At 43.0% G+C, this 23,670-nt stretch overlaps 1 protein-coding gene across 5 annotated transcripts in view; it reads left to right on the top strand.

Annotated features, from left to right (window-relative positions):
- The window catches only part of DSCAM (DS cell adhesion molecule), a 485,873-nt gene extending 464,898 nt beyond the window's left edge, over positions 1-20,975 (top strand). For all 5 annotated transcript variants that reach the window (XM_048495233.1, XM_048495231.1, XM_048495232.1 and 2 more), the window contains one exon: positions 20,000-20,975. In XM_048495233.1, the coding sequence (XP_048351190.1) occupies positions 20,000-20,340 (341 nt within the window). In that variant the 3' untranslated portion in view covers positions 20,341-20,975. The remainder of the gene's footprint in view (positions 1-19,999) is intronic.
- The last annotated feature ends 2,695 nt before the right edge of the window (positions 20,976-23,670 follow it).

Below are 23,670 nucleotides of genomic sequence, written 5' to 3'. Positions count from 1 at the left end.
CCTTCCCAGTCTCTACCTCCAAATCTTCAGGAATTTCCCAACTCAGAGATGATAACACAACTTACATTATTTCTACATCCCTAAGTAAAATGTAAAAGATTCTGAGCAGGTGTTTTCTTCAGGTGTTAAAAAGGGGCTTGTATTTACCTGCCAAGGTTAGTGGCTGTAAATCACTTTGTCCGTCTTTTTCTCCTTTAAGAGAAGAGACCTTCAATTGATACTATAACCTAATGATCCTTTTTTCTGCCCTCAGCCTGGCCACTCCTCCTTCCCGTCTGTCCTCATTCTCTGCCTGGCCCTATTTTTCTTCCTTCTTTTGGTTCTTTTTCTTTGCTTTCCTGCCTGTTCCACTCTCCACCTGTCTAACCCCCTACTTCACTCTCCTTCACTACTTCACTCTTATACTTCAGGCCTTGATATGGTCCCTGCTATTTCTGGACCAGGCCATCCCAGATTTCCTAACTCCAGAGACAAAGCAAAGGGAAACCGCCTGGGGCACATGTGCGTCCTACTGCCCTGCAACGGTGTTGCTCGCCCTGCCCCGGAATGCCCCTGCCAAGTTCCCACCATGGCCCAGCCACACCTCTGCCGCTGCTCTGCCCGGGGCATCAAGCCCTCCCCCCCGCCCAGTGGGCACTATGCCACTGCCTAACTCAGCTTATCAGGTTTCACTACAACAAATGGTGGCAGAAGTCACTATTGCCCCTTCCGCACACACAAAATAATGCATTTTCAAACCACTTTCACAACTGTTTGCAAGTGGATTTTGCCATTCCGCACAGCTTCAAAGAGCACTGAAAGCAGTTTGAAAGTGCATTATTCTGCATGTGCGGAATGAGCCTATGAATTTGGCTAGTGTTACTCCTGACCAGGTGAAGGAAGTCAGTGAAAGATGCACTCCATCTACCACATGTGTACTGCATTGCCAGGGGTAGCCCTCATATTCCCTGTCTTATTGAGACCAACCATTTGTGCCTTTGGTCTTTCGTGAGAAAGATGCCACATTGCCTTGGGTCTCTCACGAGAGAGATGCCCCATTGCTGAGGCAGCTGGTAAATATCCAAATGTGTTTCATAGTTCACCATGTTAAAGGCCAATCTCCCTCTATTTAGTCAGAAAACAACATTAATCCTATAGTTCCAAGCTGCAAACTCAGTATTGAAGTCTGACTAAATCATCTGCTGCATCATCTCTGCTTTTCCTTTGTATTGTCTGTCATGTATCACTATAAGCAGCCAGTCTGAACATTTGTACTGTATATTCTTCACATCTGCAGGATGCATGATTTGTCATTGTCACCCATTTCTCCCCTAAAGATCAGCCAGCTTTTTATTTAGATCTGGGGTTCTTAAGTTGTGGAGTATACCTCAAGGGGGTATAGACAGTGGAGGTGTGAGTTGCCTCTGAATTAGAAATTTTTTATCCGTATTTTATGTACACAAAATTTATTTCCATAAAACTGTTTCATTGCTTGTGTTTGTGTTCATTTCAGTGAGTATGCAAAATGCTTTTTGACGTCCACTCTAGAACTGGGCGCTAAAGCTTTTTATAGGTCTCTGTGTGAAAAAAAAGGGATTAACATTTTTTTAGGCCTTTATAAAATGCAAACTCCACTCTTCCTAAAGAAGTTTAAGAAGGCCAGACATTGATGGGAGATGTAGGCCATAAGATCTTTCCCAAGGGAGGTGTGACAGCAAAATGTTTAAGAACCACTGCCTTAGATACTTTGGTGGTCTGAGAATCAATGATAAAATGTTACTTTGGGGCATATTGCATGGTAGTAAAGATTCATCTTCAAGACATTTGTGTTGTGAAGCAGGTATTGATTCCTTTACCAATTACTATCAACATTTAGAAGAAAGAATAGGGGTGGTTCTGTCTCTCTGCAGTATTGATATATAATTACAGCCTCACAGGGCACTGATTTTATTGCCTTCTACCCACACAGTATTGCCTAAGCATATTAATCTGTCCCAAAATTTGAACAGGCCACTGCAAAGTGGTTAAGTTTGCTTCTGCATTTTCACTATGTGTTTTAGAATGCTACAGATTTTTTAAAGCAATTTATTTTGCTGAAGCAGACTTGAAATTGATTTGGTTTGCCATTGTAGAGCCATGGATCCAGTGAGGGTATAAATCGATCTAAAAGAGGTAGCTAACTTCATCGAGAATTGGGAGTTAGAATTTACAGAAATAAAAAAATGGACCTACATCTGATGGAGTTATCCAGCACTGTTCCTAAAAACAGTTAACTGGGTCTGCTTCATAGGTCTGAAATTACTCTCGAGTTTTTGCAGACTGTTCCTAAAATTCGTTGTTGTTAAACTTAGCACTCAGTAATAACCACTCTGCCTTCTTCCAGTGTCTTGTCAAAGTAACATTCCTTCAGCTGAAATGGAAAAGCCACGTAAGCTGAAGGAAGTCAAAGGAAATATCCCTATGGTAAGTTCCAACCCTATTAGTAATTTGGGGTATGTCAGGAATAATAATAATAATAATAATAATAATAATAATAATAATAATAATAATAATAATAATAATAATAATAATAATAATAATAATAATAATAATAATAAAAAAAAAAAACACAGGGCACTTTCACTTAACCGAACTGGCACACAATAATTAATCTGTCCTTTTTCAATAAAAGCTAATTTGACCACCATGTTAAACTCTGTATAGCATAAGGTGGAGCCCCAAAAGGGTGTAATTATGGGTAATCCTCATTGAGTCCCTGTAATAAAGGCAGATAGCATAAATAAATAGATAAATATTTTGGAACATAATGAGCCTTGTGATTCATTCACTGAGATTCTTTTGATTTTTTCTTCAAATTATTAGGGTGGATAACAATATTTACAGATCTTAATACCTTTTTGTTTCATCAACAGTGCCATCCTAAGCAGGTCCACACCATTTTATATTCACTGAAGTAGATGGGTTTGAAAGGGTGCAACTCTCCTTAGGATTGCAGCGGAATACTGCTACATGACAAATCTGAACTTTATTGCCACCTCTCAATGCAGAAAATATATTCAAATGTTTTTATGATTTCTCAGCACAGCTGTTTGACTACATTGTCTAATACCCAGTGCAGCTAGACTGTAAACATCTAATTAAATCTGAGCCACTGATATCTGAAAATTCAGTTCAATGAATATGAACAAAATTGCAGATGTTACTTATGAATGAGATAATTTAATGCAAGAAAGTATGTATTTTAGTTATCATTTTGACAGAAGAAAATACACATTTCATTAAAAGAAGCTCTTGAAATTACTGAAATATATTTAAATTTGTTTTCTTAGAATGCAGCCTTTTTCATCTTTTTCCAGTGTTAAATAAGAATTATAAAGTATTTTGATTGCATTGCATCAACATTTTATAGGTTACACTTGTAGGGTGCAAAGCAGTTTAAAACTTCACCTTCCCTTATGGCAAAAAAAGAAAATCAGTGTTCTTTAGAGGGCTTTTTGGCAGCTCAGGAGCTTTTTTTGATTTTTGTTTTTTGCCTCCCCACCCTGCCAAAAAGGGCTCTGGAGACAGCCACCCCAGGGCACTGGATTGGGCTGTCTATTTATCCAGTGCTGATGAGATAGATGCAGATGTGTGGGAGCAACCAGGGATAAGACAGCAATCTTGCCATTCCAATCTATCTATATGTATAAAAAGCTAACCGTGTATGTGTTGATGACAGGGTACCTCAGTAACTGCTGGGCCAATTCCTCTGAAAATTCCCAGCCACTATAGTCAGTCAGGCGAGAGTGTTTTCAGATGTTCACATACCTGAAATTTCATACCTGGCCCAGGTAAAAACGCCTTTTTCCTGGCGCTCCCTGGTGAAGGACAGGGAGGGGCCTGTGTGTAACTGTCACCCTTAGAATGTTCGTGCCCTTAGAATGTTCACTCAGATGGCCAAAGATGAGCAGTGGAAACAGCACATAGGCAGTAACTCCACTGGAAGTGAAACACATACACACACATACACACGAGGGAGAGGGGAGGAGGAGGAGGAGGAGGAGGAGGAGAAGAAGAAGAGGAGGAGGAGGAGGAGGAGGAGTTTGGATTTATATCCCCCCTTTCTCTCCTGTAGGAGACTCAAAGGGGCTGACAATCTCCTTGCCCTCCCCCCCTCACAACAAACACCCTGTGAGGTAGGTGGGACTGAGAGAGCTCCGAGAAGCTGTGACTAGCCCAAGGTCACCCAGCTGGCGTGTGTGGGAGTGTACAGGCTACTCTGAATTCCCCAGATAAGCCTCCACAGCTCAGGCGGCAGAACGGAGAATCAAACCCAGTTCCTTCAGATTAGATACACGAGCTCTTAACCTCCACTGCCACTGAGAGGGAGGGGTGGCATCAGAGATGGGATCCAGCAGTTTCTCACAGGTTCCCGAGAGTAGGTTACTAATTATTTGTTATTGTGTGCTTCGAGAGGGGGGTTACTAATTGGTGATTTTGTCAATTGCGTTTTTTTTGCCTTGAAGTTACGCCTCTATGCTCTGCAGAAGTAGCCTTGCCGCAGAACTTGAAGCAGTCTAGCAGGAGGTGGCACCACGCGGCGTGGCAAGCCTGGCGCCTGTGTGCATTCGCTTTCCCACCCAGAGGACCCGGGCACAGCGGCTGCGGCCTTGCCACAGCCCTCGCCCCAGGAGGTATGTCCCAGCACCCTGGAGGACAAAATGGCCGCCACGCCGCCGCGGCCCCGGGCACCAGCCCCATTGGCGCCACGCCACTGAAGTTTGAATCCAGCCTACCAAGCCATGGGAACCTGTGTTACCAAATTTTTTTTTTTTTTTTTTTTTGTTTTTTTTTTTTGATCCCACTCACTCGGGTGGCATGCAAGGGAAGAGAGGGAGGGAGAGGAAAGGGACGGTCAGTGGGGAGTGCATGCAAGGGAAAGAAAGAAGTGTGAGAGGGGAGACAGTGAGCTGTGGTACGGCTACAGGGAGGGGAGGCAGCAGGGCCCCTGACATCTTGATATGACCCACCTGCACCCTAGTGCAGAGGGAAAGGGGAGTGGAGGGAGGGGGAGGGGTGGCATGCAAGTGGAAGAGAAGCGAGGGAGGGGGAGACAGTGAGGGTTGCATGCAAGGGGAGGGGAGGCAGGGGGCTCCAGCATCTTGATATGACTCCACCCACCCTAGCTGGAGGGAAAGGGAAGGGAGGGAGGGGAGGGGTGGCATGCAAAGGAAGAGAAGCGGGAGGGAGGGAAGAGGGGGGGAGGGAGCGACTTGCAAGGGATGGGAGAGGGAGGGGCCAGGCACCCCTAGATTCCCCTGAATACCGTGCAGTTACAGTTAAGAAGAAAAACCAGGCAACGCATTACTCAGGAGTAAGCTCAGTACAGCAAAATCCATGACTACACTTCTGAATGGCTAAGCGTCGCTGACCCGATCCAGAGCGGTTTCATAGAAGCCGCACACAATCTATTGCCACCAACCAAACTTACTTCCCCAGGTAAAGGATCATGACCAGCCAGCTCTAGATTATTGTGGGAGAGGGTGCTCTTTCCATTCCGCCCACCAAGGAATGTGGGCAGCACACAATCACTGAAGCCATCGCGACGGAGTATCAGGCTGCATGTTTGCATGAGCATGTACTGGCTGGCCTCTGCAATTGATTTGCTGCTACTGTTCCTTTCCCCATTTTCACCACAATAAGCCATTGCAGCAACGCTGTGGCCGGGCCATGCTTTAGTAGTATATATATAAATCTATCAGCGCGTTTTTCTGCTGACAGGTAGCTGCTCCCAAACTACTGGACCGGATTGCTTTGAAATTTTCACAATAAACGTCGCATTCGCGTGCAGCCAGGTTTCCATACTGTTTCCACATCTCCTGTTGTTGTGTACATGTCACAACTTCATGCCAGTTATTGTTGTACATGCCACACCTGTGACAGGTTGGGAACCCACAGTTCCTTGTTCTGCAACAGCTGTCTAACACCATCTGCTGGCTGTCAAAAGCAACACCCTCCTGCAAATTAATGCCATAGGGAAACAACCATGCCCTTCCTTGAAAACCGCCTTCGCCATGTTTGAGTGAAAGGAATGGGGCTCGGGCATGCATCTGGACATGACCCACCCAATCCCTAGCAGCAAAGCTGAAGCGTGAAGAAGGTGAGGGAGGGTCCGGGGGTTTGCTGGACCAAACGCTCTGAAATTTGAACACAACGTAGCTCATGCCTCCCAGCGTGTTTTAAGCTAGGTAATTCGCCTGCAAGGGAAGAGAGTGAGAGAGACAGGGTTCGCCGCCTGGACATGGCCCACCCACCCTAGCAGAGGAAGGGGAACGTTAGGGAGGGACGGGGCGGTGTGCCATGCAAAGGAACGGGAGAGAGGGAGGGGAGCGAGGGGCCCCTTGCCCCTCCCCTCCCTTGCAAGCATTGTGCAATGACACATGTTTGAACCATTCACTTCCCCTTTTCTTTCTTTTCCACTTCACCAGACTGAGGCACAGCAACGCGTGGCCAGGCCCGCTAGTTCATTTTTAATTCTCATGCAAGACATTCTGTCTGCATTTAAACAGCTATATGAATGCAGTTTGTTCTTGACTTTGCATGGAGATTAAAATGGGTTGTGTGGATAAAAGGCAGCAAGTTTACCATTGAAGAGAGTAGCTTTAAATTCAGAAAATACTACATCAATGTATGACAGCTCCTGTGTTGTATGTGATGGTGGACCATGCACAAGCATTATCAGAATTGCTTGGGTATAGACAAATATTCTTATGTGAACTAACCCTTAACTGGTTCTTCTTTGACATGCTTGAGCACCCACCAGGTTCAGCTCATAACTTTATTACAATCATGGGAGCCTGCTGCTTGCTGGGTAGTTTTGGATCTCATCCAAGTAGCTCAAATCTTTCTGGTGGGGAATTGCATGTATGGAAATGTAATAATCCCCTTTGCGCTACTGCCATTTAATTAAACTGAGAATTTAATTTTTACATTTGCTAGTATTGACCTTTTAAGTCCTAATTCTGACCATTTTGGATGTTAATGGCTGGTGAGCTGACTGGATCCAGAACAGGTCATTTATGTAGGATCATGTACAAACTCACAGGAGTTGTAGTTTATCTCCCCTCAGAATAAAGTTTAAAATCACTTTTAAACTCTCAAAGTAAACAGGAATACCTTGAACATGGTTTCCACATTGATAGTTAAAATAAAAACATCCTAACTATTCCAGTCAGAGCCTTAATCCCAACAAAGCAGAGGTGGGTTGTTGTGGGGTTTCCAGGCTATATGGCCATGTTCCAGTCGCATTTTCTCCTGTCGTTTTACCTGCATCTGTGGCTGGCATCTTCAGAGAATCTGATGGTAGTTAAGCAAGTGGAGTATATATACCTGTGGAATGTCCAGGGTGGGAGAAAGAACCATTTGCATTAGTTAACAAGTGTAAAGGGTGCAACTAGCAAGTGTGATTTGCATGTGTTGAGTGGAATCCATCCATTTTAGCATATATAAGTAACAATGAACAAAGCAGAGGTGCTTCTGGAGGGAGGAAAGTTTAACATAGGAATTGGGACCATTTATGTATGTATTACTAATCCCATGCTGAGAAGCAGTCAGTTCTCTAACTTTGCTTCATGGTAGGGTTTTGTTGTTGCCATGCAAGCTCCATTTGGGAGGTTGCCTGCCACCTTTTGTGGGGGGGACATGTCCTTTGCCTAGCAAAGCGTCAATTTCACTAGGTTCACCATTCCATCTACCATTTCAGCAATAGACTTTAAACATGAAAATTTACAAACAGAAGCCAGCAGGGCTGGGGGTGGGGGGGGCTCTCAAGACCTTTTGATCATTCTGAAATGATGGCCAGTAGAGTGGGAGGAAGTGCTGTAGGGTGGCCAGGGGAAGGTGGGGAGGAACGAGGAAACCTGAGGAAATTCTAATGAATATAGATTTGCTTTCCCTTTGAAGGGAGGAAAAAAGTGGCACTTAAACTTTTGGAAAGGGATTCTCTGATCTGAGGGTGGAATGAGTGCTGGAAAGGGGGAATTGTATGCATAATCGAGAATCAAACCCAATGAAAATGTATGTTTTTGTCTTCCTCTAATGTTGTTTCCCGCGAGCAGGTAAAAGTGTTTATGCTTTGTTTGACATTCCCTCACTGACTTCTATTAGTCTCATTCCCTATTTGTGTACTTGTTTGTATTTTAAACACTGTTTTAATATTACAGATGTTCAGTGCTTTGCGGACCCTGAGTTGGGTGGCATGGAAATGTTTTAACTAATGTTAGAGATAAATTCTCCCACAATTACTGACTGAAGTAAGAAAGGAAATCTGTCTACAAAGGGAATTGCACTGACTTCTATTAGTCTCATTCCCTATTTGTGTACTTCCCTATTAGTCTCATTCCCTATTTGTGCAACTGTAAAGTTGCTTGGCTCAGGCAGCAAACACTGACATTAAGTCCAAGGCCCAGTGTAGATTGCAACATTCAGATGGGGAAGGGGTTAGTTCAACTAGTGAGTGTGTTTCTATGAAGTCCTTAGCATTTCCAGCTGTCCCTCATTTGCTGAGAAAATTTGGAACCTTACTGAAGCTTCCCTAAATTTCCACCAGTCTTCCTAGCTCAAAAAGACTTATAAAATGGGCTGTTGTGGGTTTTCCAGGTTGTGTGGCCGTGGTCTGGTAGTTTTTGTTCCTAACGTTTTACCCACATTCATGGCTGGCATCTTCAGAGGCAAGTGACAGTAAGATGTGTTTTCCATAGCCACACAGCCTGGAAAACCTACAACAGCCAGTTTATTCCAACTGTGAAAGAGACTCTGTTCTTACTGGGGGTATATTACTGCCATTTTGCAACTTGGCTGTGATGTGGCAAGAACAACAAAGATTGTTTCAGTGCTGATTGTTGGGTTTTTGATCAGGAATAAATTCCAGAGCAAAATATAAGGCCCTTTGCGCATGGGCGGAAACGAGCCTCCACCTGCATAATTTATGCCGGTGGAGGCTTGGGGACTGTTCGCACGCTAGTGTGCAAGCGGCCCCCACTCCCCCCCCCCCAGCTGTAGAGGTGGTTCCACACAGAGCTGCCTCTCGGTCAGCCCCCTCCACTCACCGTCATGTCCAGCGTCGCTCTGGAGGGGTGCAGGGACCCGCCCATGCTGCCCTCTGACCTCCAGGGGTCAGAGGGCAGCATGTGCAGGTCCCTGCAGCCCTCCAGGGCGACGCTGGACATGACGGTGAGTGGAGGCGACGGGGAAAGCAGTGTCTATCCAGCGGTGCGGTTCGCACCGCGCCAATGAGAAGACGCTGCTTTGAAAAACATCGCTTGTTTAGCGTCGTTAAAAGCAGCAGCTTCACGCCGCTTTCGGGCGGCCAGGAAAGCGCTGCTGCGATGCAGCAGCCCCTCCTTTGGGAACAGCAGCCTAGCGATGGCGTTTTTGCTGTCCCTGGGCTGCTGTATATCGCCCGTGCAGAAAGGGCCTAAGTGTCAGTCTGGTGTAGTTACTCTGTTGAAGCTTTAGCACAAATTTGCTCCAGGAAAATACATTCACTACAAAGTTACTTCTGTTTTTAAATTAATTCTAGTTATAAATAAGCTTCCTTTGACATTTTGCATCATTAAAGAGTTTCCATTTAGTATATGCCGTAATCAGCAAGCTAGTAAAATGGAAGGTACATGCGGAATAGGTTTAATATGTTTCTCTCCTTTATCAAATGTCTTGAAGATAAGTTTCAGCATGTCCTCTTAAAAATAGATGAACCAGCTTGCGTGATGAGCCAAGAATGGGCACAGATCTTGTAGTATGCTGTGCCTCTTCTATCATTTCTTCATGATTTATTTAAAAATTTTCCAAGATTCAGTTTTGGACTTCATATTGATTTTACACAGCAAGGCTCATTTCAAAGTTTCTGCAACTTTGCTACTGCATTACTGTTGAACTTTGAAATCCCCACTTGCTCAGTAGCAGGGGTGGAACTGACAGAATCGCAGTGTCATCCTATGCAGAGCCTGAGAGCCAGCCCTTTCTAAACCCATTAAAGCCAGTGAGCATCGAAATGTGTTGCTCTGCTTAGGGCTTGCACTGTTAGATTCCCAATGAAAAGTTCCTTCATCCTGCCCTTACCTGGATAACCCAGGCTAGTCTGATCCCATCAGATATGGGAAGCTGACACTTGGATGGGAGACTACTAAGGAAATCCGAGGTTGCTTTTGGAATGGACTTCCCATCATTCTTTGTATGGGGGAGAGGAAGCATTCCCCCATCTGAAATTTACTATGAAAAGGTGCTGTCAAGATCCAGTCACAGATACCCAGCTAGCCTGATCTTGTCCAATCTGAGAAGCTCTTGTTAATTCTTGGATGGGAAATCACCTGGGAAGTATAGGGTTGCTATACAAGCCATATGATGGGAAAGCAGTGGCATAGCTATAAAGGGGCAGGGGGCTGTGCCATGTACCGGATGCACGCCAGTGGGTCACATGGAGAGTAGAAAATCACCCCCATTACCTTAGTTTAGCTTGCAGCCAGCTGAAAAAGCCACCTGGTGGGAACGACACTTCCCAGGAGACCTTGTGAGCCCCACTCCCCGCAGGAGTTGGAGCTCACAAGGTCTCCTGGGAAGTGTCATTCCCACCAGGCGGCTTTTTCAGCTGGCTGCACTTTGCAGCTAACTAAACTAAAGTAAGTGGGGGGCATGGAGGGGGCTCAGGGGTGTGGAGGGGGTGCAGGGGGCCAGACCGGATGCCATTTTGCCCCCCTACATCTCTGCGGGAAAGTACCTTTGAAGTCTTTTTCCTTAAAAACCCTGTGGGGTTGCCATGAGTTGGCTGCAGCTTGAAAGCAAAAAAGAACCATATTATTTAGTTATCTGTTTCAAGAGTGATTTGAATTACATGGCCCTGATCCAAATGTGCCTGCCACCAATATTTCTCCACATGTGCCATTCTACCAAACAACTGGTAATCGGTGCAGTCACTGATTTTTTTTTACAATGGATATATGGCCAAGACACCTGGATTATGTAAGGAATTATGCAGTAACCCATGTGCATGTAGTTCATCCCATTTAGGTGTACAAGCAGAAGCTTTCTTCCCCAGGGATGTATCCCTTAAGCTGTTTTGGAAAGTCATTTCTTGTTGGATTCATTTCTTGTTTAATTGATGTTCTTGTTTTCACATGATCACACTGTACTGTGAAATTATGATAATTGGTAATAGAAGAATTCACTGGCAATGCTTACTGGCATAACCCAAGTGGAAGCAAGTCAACTAGTGCCTGTGTATACTATAAATGTATACTTGTAAATTAATGGTTATCACAGTACTCTCTTTTTCTTATTCAAACAGAAAAGTCTGTTAAGTTATATTAGAAAACCATCATTTGTAAATAGCTTTAGCAGTAATTAAGCCTTAGTTTATCAATTATGAAGCACCCTGATTTTCAGCACTTTTGAGCTGAAAGGTTTACTCCCATTGCTAATAAAGTACACACTCCTGAAAAGATACTATTATTGCATCAAAGGCCAGTGAAGCACTTTATTTCTGAAATCTTTGCCTGGAAATGTCATTAGTTGGCTATATAGTCCTTTAGCAAGGAATGACATAAAGGGAAAGGGGTATCTGCTCAATTATGATATTATTACCATGCTTCTGCCCTTGGTATGGCAAAAATCCCCCAGTTTGTATTTATGGTCATGAAAAAATATCCAAGCTCAATGGGGAAAAAATGCCATATTGAACTTTTCATTCTAAACCATCATGAGGGCAATTAAATCAGACTCATTTTAATTCCACAGAAAGGCTTTAGCTGCAAAATATAACACATCAAAAAAAAATAAGCTGACTGAAGCTGTCTTTTCTGAATAATTTTGTATAAGCTTTGAGAGATATTGATTTGTTTGTAAAGCGCTGTTGAATTGGGATAAATGGATTGATATACTAACACATCTTTGCAATAAGTTAGAAGAACATAAGAACAAGCCAGCTGGATCAGACCAGAGTCCATCTAGTCCAGCTCTCTACTACTCGCAGTGGCCCACCAGGTGCCTTTGGGAGTTCACATGTAGGATGTGAAAGCAATGGCCTTCTGCGGCTGTTGCTCCCGAGCACCTGGACTGTTAAGGCATTTGCAATCTCAGATCAAAGAGGATCAAGATTGGTAGCCATAAATTGACTTCTCCTCCATAAATCTGTCCAAGCCCCTTTTAAAGCTATCCAGGTTAGTGGCCATCACCACCTCCTGTGGCAGCATATTCCAAACACCAATCACACGTTGCGTGAAGAAGTGTTTCCTTTTATTAGTCCTAATTCTTCCCCCCAGCATTTTCAATGAATGCCCCTGGTTCTAGTATTGTGAGAAAGAGAGAAAAATTTCTCTCTGTCAACATTTTCTACCCCATGCATAATTTTGTAGACTTCAATCATATCCCCCCTCAGACGTCTCCTCTCCAAACTAAAGAGTCCCAAACGCTGCAGCCTTTCCTCATAAGGAAGGTGCTCCAGTCCCTCAATCATCCTCGTTGCCCTTCTCTGCACTTTTTCTATCTCTTCAGTATCCTTTTTGAGATGTGGTGACCAGAACTGAACACAGTACTCCAAGTGTGGTCGCACCACGGCTTTATATAAGGGCATGACAATCTTTGCAGTTTTATTATCAATTCCTTTCCTGATTATCCCCAGCATAGAGTTTGCCTTTTTCACAGCTGCCATACATTGAGTTGACATTCCCATGGAACTATCAATTAAGACGCCCAAATCCCTTTCCTGGTCTGTGACTGATAGCACTGACCCCTGTAGCGTGTATGTGAAGTTTGGATTTTTTGCCCCTATGTGCATCACTTTTGCATTTTGCTACATTGAACTGCATTTGCCATTTCTTAGCCCACTCACCTAATTTATCAAGGTCCGGCTTGGGCTCTTCGCGAATCCTTTGTGGTTCTCACCACTCCCTACATAATTTGGTATCATCTGCAAACTTGGCCACCACGCTACCCACCCCTACTTCCAGGTCATTTATGAATAGGTTAAAGAGCACTGGTCCCAATACGGATCCTTGGGGGACACCACTCCCCACATCTCTGCATTGTGAGAATTTCCCATTTACACCCACTCTTTGCTTCCTGTTTCTCAACCAGTTTTTAATCCATAGGAGGACTTCCCCTCTTATTCCTTCATTGCTGAGTTTTCTCAATAGTCTCTGGTGAGGAACTTTGTCAAAAGCCTTTTGGAAATCCAAGTAGACAATGTCCACTGGTTCCCCCTTATCCACATGCCTATTTACATCCTCAAAGAACTCTAGTAAGTTTGTAAGACAGGATTTGCCTCTGCAAAAGCCATGCTGACTCTTTCTCAGCAGGTCTTGCTTTTGTACATGTTTTATAATTTTATCTTTAATGACAGATTCTACTAATTTACCAGGAACAGATGTCAAACTGACTGGCCTGTAATTTTCCGGGTCCCCCCTAGATCCTTTCTTAAAGATTGGTGTGACATTGGCCATCTTCCAGTCTTCAAGGATGGAGCCTGATTTCAGGGATAAGTTGCATATTAAAGTGAGAACATCAGCAATTTCATGCTTGAGCTCTTTAAGAACTCTTGGGTGAATGCAATCTGGGCCAGGGGATTTGGTAGCATTTAGTTTATCAATGGCTGCCAGAACTTCTTCCTTGTCTACCACTATCTTCGTTAGTTCCTCGGATTCGCCTCCTAAGAAGCTTGGTTCAGGTGCAGGAATTTTCCTCACCTCCTCTTGGGTGAAGACAGATGCAAAGAATTCATTCAGCTTTTCTGCAATCTCCCTGTCATCTTTTAGCACACCCTTTGTTCCTTTGTCATCTAACGGGCCTACCGCTTCCCTTGCTGGCTTCCTGCTTTTGATGTACTTGAAGAACTGTTTGTTGCTGGTTTTGATGTTCACAGCCATGCGTTCCTCATAATCCTTTTTTTGCCTCCCTTACAGCTAACTTGCTTCTCTTTTGCCACCATTTGTGTTCTCTCTGGTATTCTTTATCAGTTAAGTTGGACTTCCATTTTCTAAAAGACATCTTTTTTTCCCTAATAATTTCCTCAACATCCCTTGTTAACCATGGTGGCTTTCTTTTGGACTGGGCGCTGCCTTTCCTAACCTGTGGAACACATTCCAGTTGAGCTTTTAAGACTGTGTTTTTAAATAACCTCCAAGCATCTTGGACATTTTTGACTCTCTTGATTTTCCCTTTCAGCTTCCTGTGCACTATCCCCCTCATCTTTGAGAAATTTCCCTTTCTGAAGGCGAATGTAACTACATTAGTATTTGTCACTTGTTCGCATGCAGAGATACTGAATCTGACAGCATTGTGGTCGCTGTTCCCTATCGGCTCAACAACACTGACTTCCCGCACCAGGTCCTGGGTCCCACATAGAATTAGATCTAGGATCACATCTCCCCTGGTTGGTTCTACAACCATCTGCTCTAAGCCACAGTCATTTAGCATATCCAGGAATGTTCTCTCCTTACTATGACCTGAACATGCATTTTTCCAGTTTATATGGGGATAGTTAAAATGCGCCCATTACCCGACATTTTTTGCTTTTGTTGGCCTCTCTCTAATTTCTTTTTCCATCTCAGAATCCTCTTGTGCGCTTTGGTCAGGGGCGATAATATATTCCTAATGTTAAACTATGCTTCACCCCTGGTATTGATATCCACAGTGCTTCTGTAGAGGAATCAGCTCCCCTGCATTGTCTATTTTATGTGACACTATGCTCTCTTTGATGTAGAGGGCCACCCCACCCCCAATACGCCCTGTCCTATCCTTCCTGTAGAGCCTGTAACCTGGGATAACAGCATCCCACTGGTTCTCCTCATTCCACCATGTCTCTGTGATGCCCACTATATCAATGTCCTCCTTCAAAACTCTGTACTCCAGCTCCCCCATTTTAGGTCGAATGCTTCTACTATTAGCATAGAGACACTTGTATACTCTGTCTCTGTCCCTAACCTGGGATTTATGTGTTTTGCCCTCTAGCCTTTTGTAGACACTATCACTTATCACATTGCTATGTTCCTCACTTGTATGTGGTTGATTCTCTGTCTGCATCCCCATGGACTCTGTATTCCGAACCGAAGTCACCTCAGCTCCTGTCGGCTTTCCCCCAGGAATCATTTTAAAAGCTGTTCTGCCACCTTTTTAATGTTGAGCGCCAGCAGCCTGGTTCCTCTTTGGTTAAGATGAAGCCCGTCCCTTTTGTACAGGCCTGCCTTATCCCAAAAGGTTCCCCAGTTCCTGACAAATCTGAAACCCTCTGCCTTGCACCACCTTCTCATCCACGCTTTGAGACCCTGTATCTCCACTTGCCTAGCTCGCCCTGCGCGTGGAACAGGTAGCATTTCAGAGAATGCCACCTTGGGGGTCCTGAATTTTAACCTTTTTCCTAGCAGCCTAAATTTAGCTTCCAGAACCTCCCGGCTACATTTCCCAATGTCATTGGTACCAATGTGGACCACAACTGCTGACTCCACCCCAGCACTGTCTAACAGCCTATCTAGACGTAGCGTGACATCCGCAACCTTCGCACCAGGCAGGCAAGTCACCATGCAGTCATCACGCCTGTCACAAACCCAACTCTCTATATTCCTGATGATCGAATCACCCACTACAAGGAGCCCCCCACCTCCCCGAGGGGTATCCTCAGTGCGAGAGGATAGCTGATCACCAGTTAAGGAAGGGATCCCATCTAAGGGAGCATCTTCCCCCACCTCAGACTGGCACCCTCTGTCACCCAGACTCTCATTCTCCATGACATCTGAAGAGATGTCACCTTGGGAGTGGGACCCGGCTGCTAGGTCCCTGAAAGCCTCGTCTGTCACCCTCTCTGCCTCTTTCAGCTTCTCCAGGTCTGCCACCTTGGCTTCAAGAGAACGGACACATTCCTTGAGTGCCAGGAGCTCATTGCAGCGAGGGCACACCCACGACTTCTGGCCTAGTGGCAGATAGTCATACATGTGACACTCAGTGCAAAACACTGGCAAGCCCCCATCCCCCTGCTGGCTTCCTGCCTTCATATCTGCTTTTGTTTAGATATTTAGATATTAAACTTTTAGTCAGTGCCCCTTGGAGCTATCTGTACCTACTATCCCTCAAGAAATGTCCTTATTAATTAATTAATTTATTTATTTTAAAGAAAGAAAGAAATTGCGCACGCCGCTAGGCGCGCGCCACTGATTCCAGAGACTGAACTAAAGACTGAATGACTCACCTCAGGAGCCCCACCTTTAGCAGCCCAGGACAAAGAGTAACCTCTGTTAAGCCCCACCTCCAGCAGTCTCAGCTCCTAGTAGCCTTAAGGAGAAAAAGAGATAACCTCTGCAAACCCCTGTTAAAAATACACTGTTTTAAAAGATGTGGCTTTGAGAAAAGCCCTCCAAAATGAACACCAGAGTCACTCTGTTCTTCCTGGCCCAGATGCCTTGTCCACTGCTGCTCCTTTCTGCTGGTTCCAGAGACTGAACTAAAGACTGAATGACTCACCTCAGGAGCCCCACCTTTAGCAGCCCAGGACAAAGAGTAACCTCTGTTAACCCCTGTTAAGCCCCACCTCCAGCAGTCTCAGCTCCTAGTAGCCTTAAGGAGAAAAAGAGATAACCCCTGCAAACCCCTGTTAAAAATACACTGTTATGTGGTATTTTGCTTTTGCAAACTGATCTTGAGTATTGTGATAGTAAACTGTGCTTGTGTTGGTTCTCAAACCAGCAGCAGTCACTGTTGCTGGACATGAAGGGTTGAATGCAAGAATTCCAAATCTTTCCCATGATCCCCTCCCCCCACCCAGAAGCCATTTCTGGACCCTGGAAACTATTCCCTGGGTTGTGGCACCTACGTGGACTAATTACCATTCAAGTTGAGAGGATGTTGTAAAGACAGGCAATGGGACAAAAATGTCCTATCAAATATCATGTAAAGTTGCATACTTAAAATTATTGTGACACAAGTATAACATGGAACCGTTTATACTGTTGACTTATGACCGAACCGGCAACTCCAGAACTGCACAAAGTACTTCAGATGTGACCAGTGCAGTATATAATGTGACCAATCTATATATATATATAAATCTATCAGTGCGTTTTCCTGCTGACAGGTAATCTCCCAAACTACTGGACCAATTGCTTTGAAATTTTCACACAGCGTCGCATTTCCGTGCGGCCAGGTTTCCATACTTCTTCCACACCTTCTGTTGTGTACATGTCACAACTGTGCCAGTTATTGTGTACATGCCACACCTGTGACAGTTGGAACCACAGTTCTGTTCCGCAACAGCGCCATCTGCTGTCCGTCAAAGCAACACCCTCTGATACAAGGGAAACAACCATGCCTTCCTTGAAAACTGCTGCCATCTGGAGTGAAAGGGGTGGGGCGTGCCATCTACACATGGCCCACCCATCCTAGCGGAGGAAGGGGAAGGTGAGGGAGGGTCCAGGGGTTTGCTCTGAAATTTGAACACAACGTAGCTCATGCCTCCCAGTGTGTTTTAAGCTAGATAATTCGCCTTCAAGGGAAGGGAGTGAAAGGGACAGGGCCAGCCACCTGCATATGGCCCGCCCGCCCTAGCAGAGGAATGGGAACGTTAGGGAGGGACGTCATGCAAGGGAACGGGAGAGAGGGAGGGGAGCAAGGGGCCCCTTGCCCCTCCCCTCCCTTGCAATCATTGTGCAATAACATTTGTTATAACCGTTCACTTCCCCTTTTCTTTCTTTTCCACTTCACCAGACTGAGCCACAGCAACGCGTGGCCAAGCCTGTTAGTTTCATATATAATGGGATCATGACACCTTGACTAAATAATCATACTTTGGTCACATTATGAGAAGACAAGAGTCACTGGAAAAGACAATAATGCTAGGAAAAGTAGTGACAGGTTTTTTTTACAGTTGGGTGAAAATGTACTAAGTAAAGTGCTTGTAGAAAAATACAAGGTCAGTTTGATAGAGGACAAAATTCACCCTGCTAGCAATGGACAGCCAATGAGACTGAGGCTTCAATAACCAAAAGGAGCTGTAGGGTGGAAAGCAGAGTCAGTTAAATTTTCACAGTGGGGTTTTGGGCACTTGGATGGGTTGACTGGATGGGTAGCTTAACATAAGAGTTGAGTCAGGGCAGCATTGGGATCAGCTTATTCATGTAGTCCACTTATATTGCCCTGGAACTAAGAGAATGTATTACTAGGTTATTGCTGGGTGCTGTTTATTAGTTTAGTCAGTTTTATCCAAAACAAAACATAGTATAAAAACCTGTCTGGAAATATGTTTATGATTGGAGCTGGGGAGTGTAGTCATGGTATACTGTTCAGAAGAGTCTGTCCAAGAGAACAAATTGTGGCTATTCCACTGTATTTTAGTGGCAAATATTTTAAAGAAATCATGCATATTCATGGAAATGTTTCAATGATTTGTATCTATACAAATAATATTATAAAAATCATTTCCATTATAAAAAGATAAGCTCATATATACTTCTATTTCTGAAAGTTTATTTTGGGCAGCTATCTTACAAGGTCACTTTGAATGTTCAGTCTATATTTTAGTATGTAATTCCAAAGAACACTTCCTAAAGTTTTTTCTAGGTAACATGGGAATATGCACTCCATATTTTTTAAAAACAAAAAAAATTTCATGTCCATGAAACATCTGGCTGTGGAGGAAGGTATGGGATAGCCTTGAAGATAATATCTGTTTTTATTTTCTGTTTGAATGAGTACTCCTGAACAGGAATACTACGTAGCCCTTACATGCACGGGAAAGGTGGTTGGATTTGATAAGGGCCTCGCAAAGGTACATACCTTCCAATAATACTTTTTAAAAGTCACAAAATGCCATCATAAAACTACTTATCACCACTTACTTTTCCAACAGTAATCCAGTGCTAGGAACATCACTGTGATAATCTTTTGAGGTCTTCTTTTGGGTGCCCCCACCTTCTGAGTTTAGGCAGGTGACCATTCAAGAGGGGGCCTCCTTGGTCATGGCATCAAAATCACCTCCCCTGTGTTATCTATCTGTCCCCTTCCATCACTTTTTTTATCAGCAGGTGAAGACTTCTTTTATCTTATTTGGAGGTGCCTTCCTTGCCTGTGATTCAGTTGCTGGTTTTAAACAGGATTCATGTGTGGTTTTAACTGATTTTATGATGATTTTTATAATATTCTGCTTTTAATTGAAAGTCACTTGGTGGTTCTGTTTGGGCTGATAGATGAGTTATAATTTTTGTAAATTAATTTAAACTCATTGCATATATCAAGTGCAATTAATCTGCTATCTGGAGGAAGCATATCACTTTCCACATGCAAAGTACAGTATTTTTAAAGCCCAGAAAATATTATATGCCTGCAGTACAACAACAACCTTAAAGATAAAATGTATAAATGATTTCTATTCATTGTGTTAAAAATTTATTTCTGTCAAGCCAATTCAACTGTATTTAACAATCGAGTTATAATGATTATCGTTGACATAATTCCATTTACGTATTTAAATATATGTACATTTAAACATGTGGGAATTTTTCATACTGATATATTTTGTTGCTTTCCATGTAGCTTTTCTTCAGTTTTGCACCTAGTCAACAGGTGCAATTACTACTTGGAAGTTAAGGTACGCTGAATTTGTTGAGGTACATATCCACATAATTTTTTAAAAAAATAGTTCGATCCCTTTTTTGTGGATGCAGCATTTGAATACCTGAACTTTTTTGTCCTTTCCTCTCATTAAAAGTTGCTTTATTAGATTACTTTGTTTTCACCCAAAACATTTCAGCATTTCAGCTTTTGTGTTTTTACTGATTTTCTACAAAGTGCATGGGAATTCAGGATGTCCTTAGATTACATGGAGCAATTCCTTCAAATAAATTTTATGAGTCAGACAGGATTTATTTTCACATAACCTATTACTAGATGAGGAAAAGATGCATTTCAGTACTGAATACAATATCTCTTTCCAGTCACAAGCAGGTGAAGAGTTTTACATGGTGTTAATAAGAAAATATATTTCCCTTCTTTTCCCTCCCCGTAACAGGTGACATCATGCATTTGCCACCGTATCTTCGAATGGACTTTTTGTTAAATCGAGGTGTTCCAGGCACTAGCAGAGACCTGGGTTTAGGACAAGCCTGTCTGGAACCTCAGAAAAGTCGAACCTTGAAGCGTCCAACAGTTTTGGAGCCAATACCTATGGAAGCATCATCGACGAGAGAAGTACAGTCATGGCAACCTGGTGCCGTAGCAACATTACCTCAGCGAGAAGGAGCTGAGCTAGGACAGGCAGCTAAAATGAGCAGCTCCCAAGAATCCCTTCTGGACTCCCGAGGCCACTTGAAAGGAAACAATCCTTACGCAAAATCTTATACTTTGGTATAACGAAAAGAGCATGGCTGGACAGTGGCTGTAAATACTTAACAATTATTTAAAAAATCAATCAAAGCTACCTTTTTTATTGAATTCCAATATTTATAATTAAAAGAAGAAGATTGCCAAAATATTTGGGTTGGAAAATGCAAACTACAGACAGTGCAAAGACTCTCCTGCTTTTTTTCTGTCTGAGTGTAAGCTTCATCTGACTGGACCTCTGAATTTTTTGGGAAAAGGAAGTCCAGTTTTTCTGATACTCACAAAGCTTTTGTGTTTTTACTGATTTTCTACAAAGTGCATGGGAATTAAATAAAATATTTTAAACTGGGAATTCCATTACACACACAGAAGAAGGAGAAAAATAATAAAAAATAAATCACCCTCTGTGAATTTAACAAGGATATTTATTTGAGAAGGCAAAAAGTCTTTGGTCATGTTTTGCACATTTTTTTAAAACTAGAAAATGGGGTCCTTGATCATTTTTTCCCCTTTTATTGTTGATTAGGATGAGTGCTGTCAGTCAGTGAAGTGGGGAAGGGAGGGGGATTCAGTTTGTTTTTGGCATTTCTTTTCTTTTTTATCTTAATTTAATGAGACACTCTTTGCATTTTGTCTATGCGAAATAAAAGGGTCTTCTGCCTTTATCTCTGTGTCTGCTTTACTTTGCCTTGTTGCCTCTGCTCTATTTATTTATCATGGGATCCCTTTAGGTTTTGTAGAATTATAACCTCAACAGACTTGACTGGAAGAAACTTTTTTTAGTATTGGAGAGGAGAAAAAATCTCAAAGGGACTTCCAGTTAGGGAATAAAGCTGTTTAAATCCAAATGTTAAAAGATATAATTAAGAGAATGGATGAATTTTCATGTTATGATAACTTTGGAACCTTTGTTGCTGGTGTCATTATTTTTCTTTTGGATATTCTGGAATCTTTCCCCTTTCTCCTGAAGGGCCAGAGATGGACAAAGGAGAGAACCACTTGTTGCTGATATGCTGTGAGGTGATGTTGACTTAAATGTTTTCCATTCTTACTCAGAGCCCAGTGGATTGTTATGCTACAGGAGGCAAGCAGGTATTCTCCCCTGGGTCTTGTTTAGGGACTGGGAGGAAAATGGAATGTTTACTTTTCTCTTCCAGCAATTAAGATGAAAATTTACATGGAATTTTATGGCTTTGTACTTTGTTCTCAGGATTTCTTTTGTATTGCAAACTTTCTGGCAAACCACAGAAGCAATGGTACTTCAGCATTAACTGAAGCTCATTCCGCACATGCAGAATAATGCACTTTCAAGCTGCTTTCAGTGCTCTTTGAAGCTGTGCGGAATGGTAAAATCCACTTGCAAACAGTTGTGAAAGTGGTTTGAAAACGCATTATTTTGTGTGTGCGGAAGGGGCCTGAATCACTTCTATACTACCAGCTATTTGCCTAAAGTGCTTAGATGTAAGTCCTAGCCACATTGGACAATTCAACAGGGATGAATGAAAATTTGTCATGCTGGCAATTTACCAGGTCTTTTGTCTTCTGGCTTTTTAGACTTTTGGCTATGAACAGCATCTTCAGTTGGTGTCAGATGTACCAGCGTTCAGACCAATTTCCAATGTAGGATTTCTCAAGTTGCAGTAGCTAAACAATGACCAAGAGTTCATAAATCCACTTGCACATAAGCAATTGCAATGAACAGATTGGTCTCCCTACTAAATCTTGACTGTCCCCATAAACCAGATCACTTTATAGTTTCACAGATTTGGTTCTTATTTCACCATTATTTTGCTCCAGTGCAATTTCATCCTACAGGTCCTAGCTGGTCCAGATAATACAAGCCATGTCTATAAATATGATCCTGTATTTGCATCTGTGGTCTGGTAAGAGTTCTGATCCTCATTTTGTCCAAATTCTTTTTTTCTTAACAATCATGTTAAACTTTTAATAATGCTACTTACTTTTTTGAACAATTTATTCAGCCTATTCCTTTCTCCATGGCACCAAAGTATCCAGTATTTGCCACAAAAAATAAGCTTACACTATTTACTTTAAAATATTAGACAGTAATTCCAGCAAACTCGATGTAGTGTACAGATTTCTCATTCTACTGGAAAAATATTCCTCTGAATCCACACAGGAAGCCACCTTGTATCAAGCCAAACTGCTGGTTTATCCAGTGTCTGAAACTGAAGTCTTTCACACAATATACACATTATAATCCTATTTTTCCAGATGCCGATTTTTTTCTTGAGATAGTTTGTTTTGAACATTTGTTGGATTTGGCTTTTTGTTTTGGTTGACTTTTGCTTTTGTGGAATAGAAGTACCATCTCTCTGTGTTGATGTTCCTTACACAATTTTTCACCATGTTCTCAGGAGGACGTGCATTTTGGTGTTCAGTGGAAAGCATAGTTCCAGTTCCAAACTTCTTAACTTGTTTTACTGCAGACACTATTTTTAGTTTTTGAAATTGGTGCTATTACTCCACTGTGAACTCATTCTGTTTCTATTTCTACCACTAGGCATTATACCTGGTGTTGTGATCTAATAACACAAATTGAAAGAAAATATGGAGGTATACTATTGATGTCAGTAATACATTCAGCCCCCACAGGAAGCAAATCCATAATCAAAATGTAACAGATAAATGCATGATTCCAAAAGCACGATACCTGCCAACAAATGAATTTTCTACTGCTATCCTAAGAGCAAGGGAGGGAGGATAAAAGGGAGAACACTAAAACCAAAAACCAGATTGGGGGAAAGTAGGTCACAGATTTTGTTAAATACAACTGCAGGAGCCTTGGCGCAATATAGGGTTGGATATAGCACTGGGTGACTCACCCGCCACCTGATATTGTCCCTTTCCCCAAGTCTACCTGTTGGAGGAACACCTGCGGAGTGGCAAGCCATGGCATCCCACATGGGTGTAAGCCGATCTGCATGGTACTGTTCCCACTTGATGGTGAGAGCCACCTGACAGCCCTCAAGCTCAGCCTATCACTGTATGGCTCCATACCAAGACCTCTAAAGAAAGTCCCAAAATGGAGGAGGCATATGTAAAGGCACAGCCTCCCCGCAAATAGATCCAGCAAAAGGCCCAAACCTCCAACTCATGCTGTGATGGGAATGCCATTAAAAACAAAACAATATATATTGAGACACAACTAGAACTATAACCTAGAAAGGGAGGGTGAAATGGAGAGCCAGAACAGAGCATGAAGGCTCCACAGCCACCAGAATAGGGAAGGAGGGCAGAGGGAAGGGAAGCCTTTGGACCCCAGATCTGCCCAAAGGTCTACCCTTCCCTATTCTGCCTCCAAGAAGCTGATAGGCCAACATCTTGTGCGGCAGAAGC

This window comes from Sphaerodactylus townsendi, linkage group LG04 (assembly GCF_021028975.2).
Source record: "Sphaerodactylus townsendi isolate TG3544 linkage group LG04, MPM_Stown_v2.3, whole genome shotgun sequence".
NCBI lineage: Eukaryota > Metazoa > Chordata > Lepidosauria > Squamata > Sphaerodactylidae > Sphaerodactylus > Sphaerodactylus townsendi.
The sequence above is the reverse complement of the archived record's forward strand: the minus strand, read 5'-3'. Positions and strand labels throughout refer to the sequence as shown.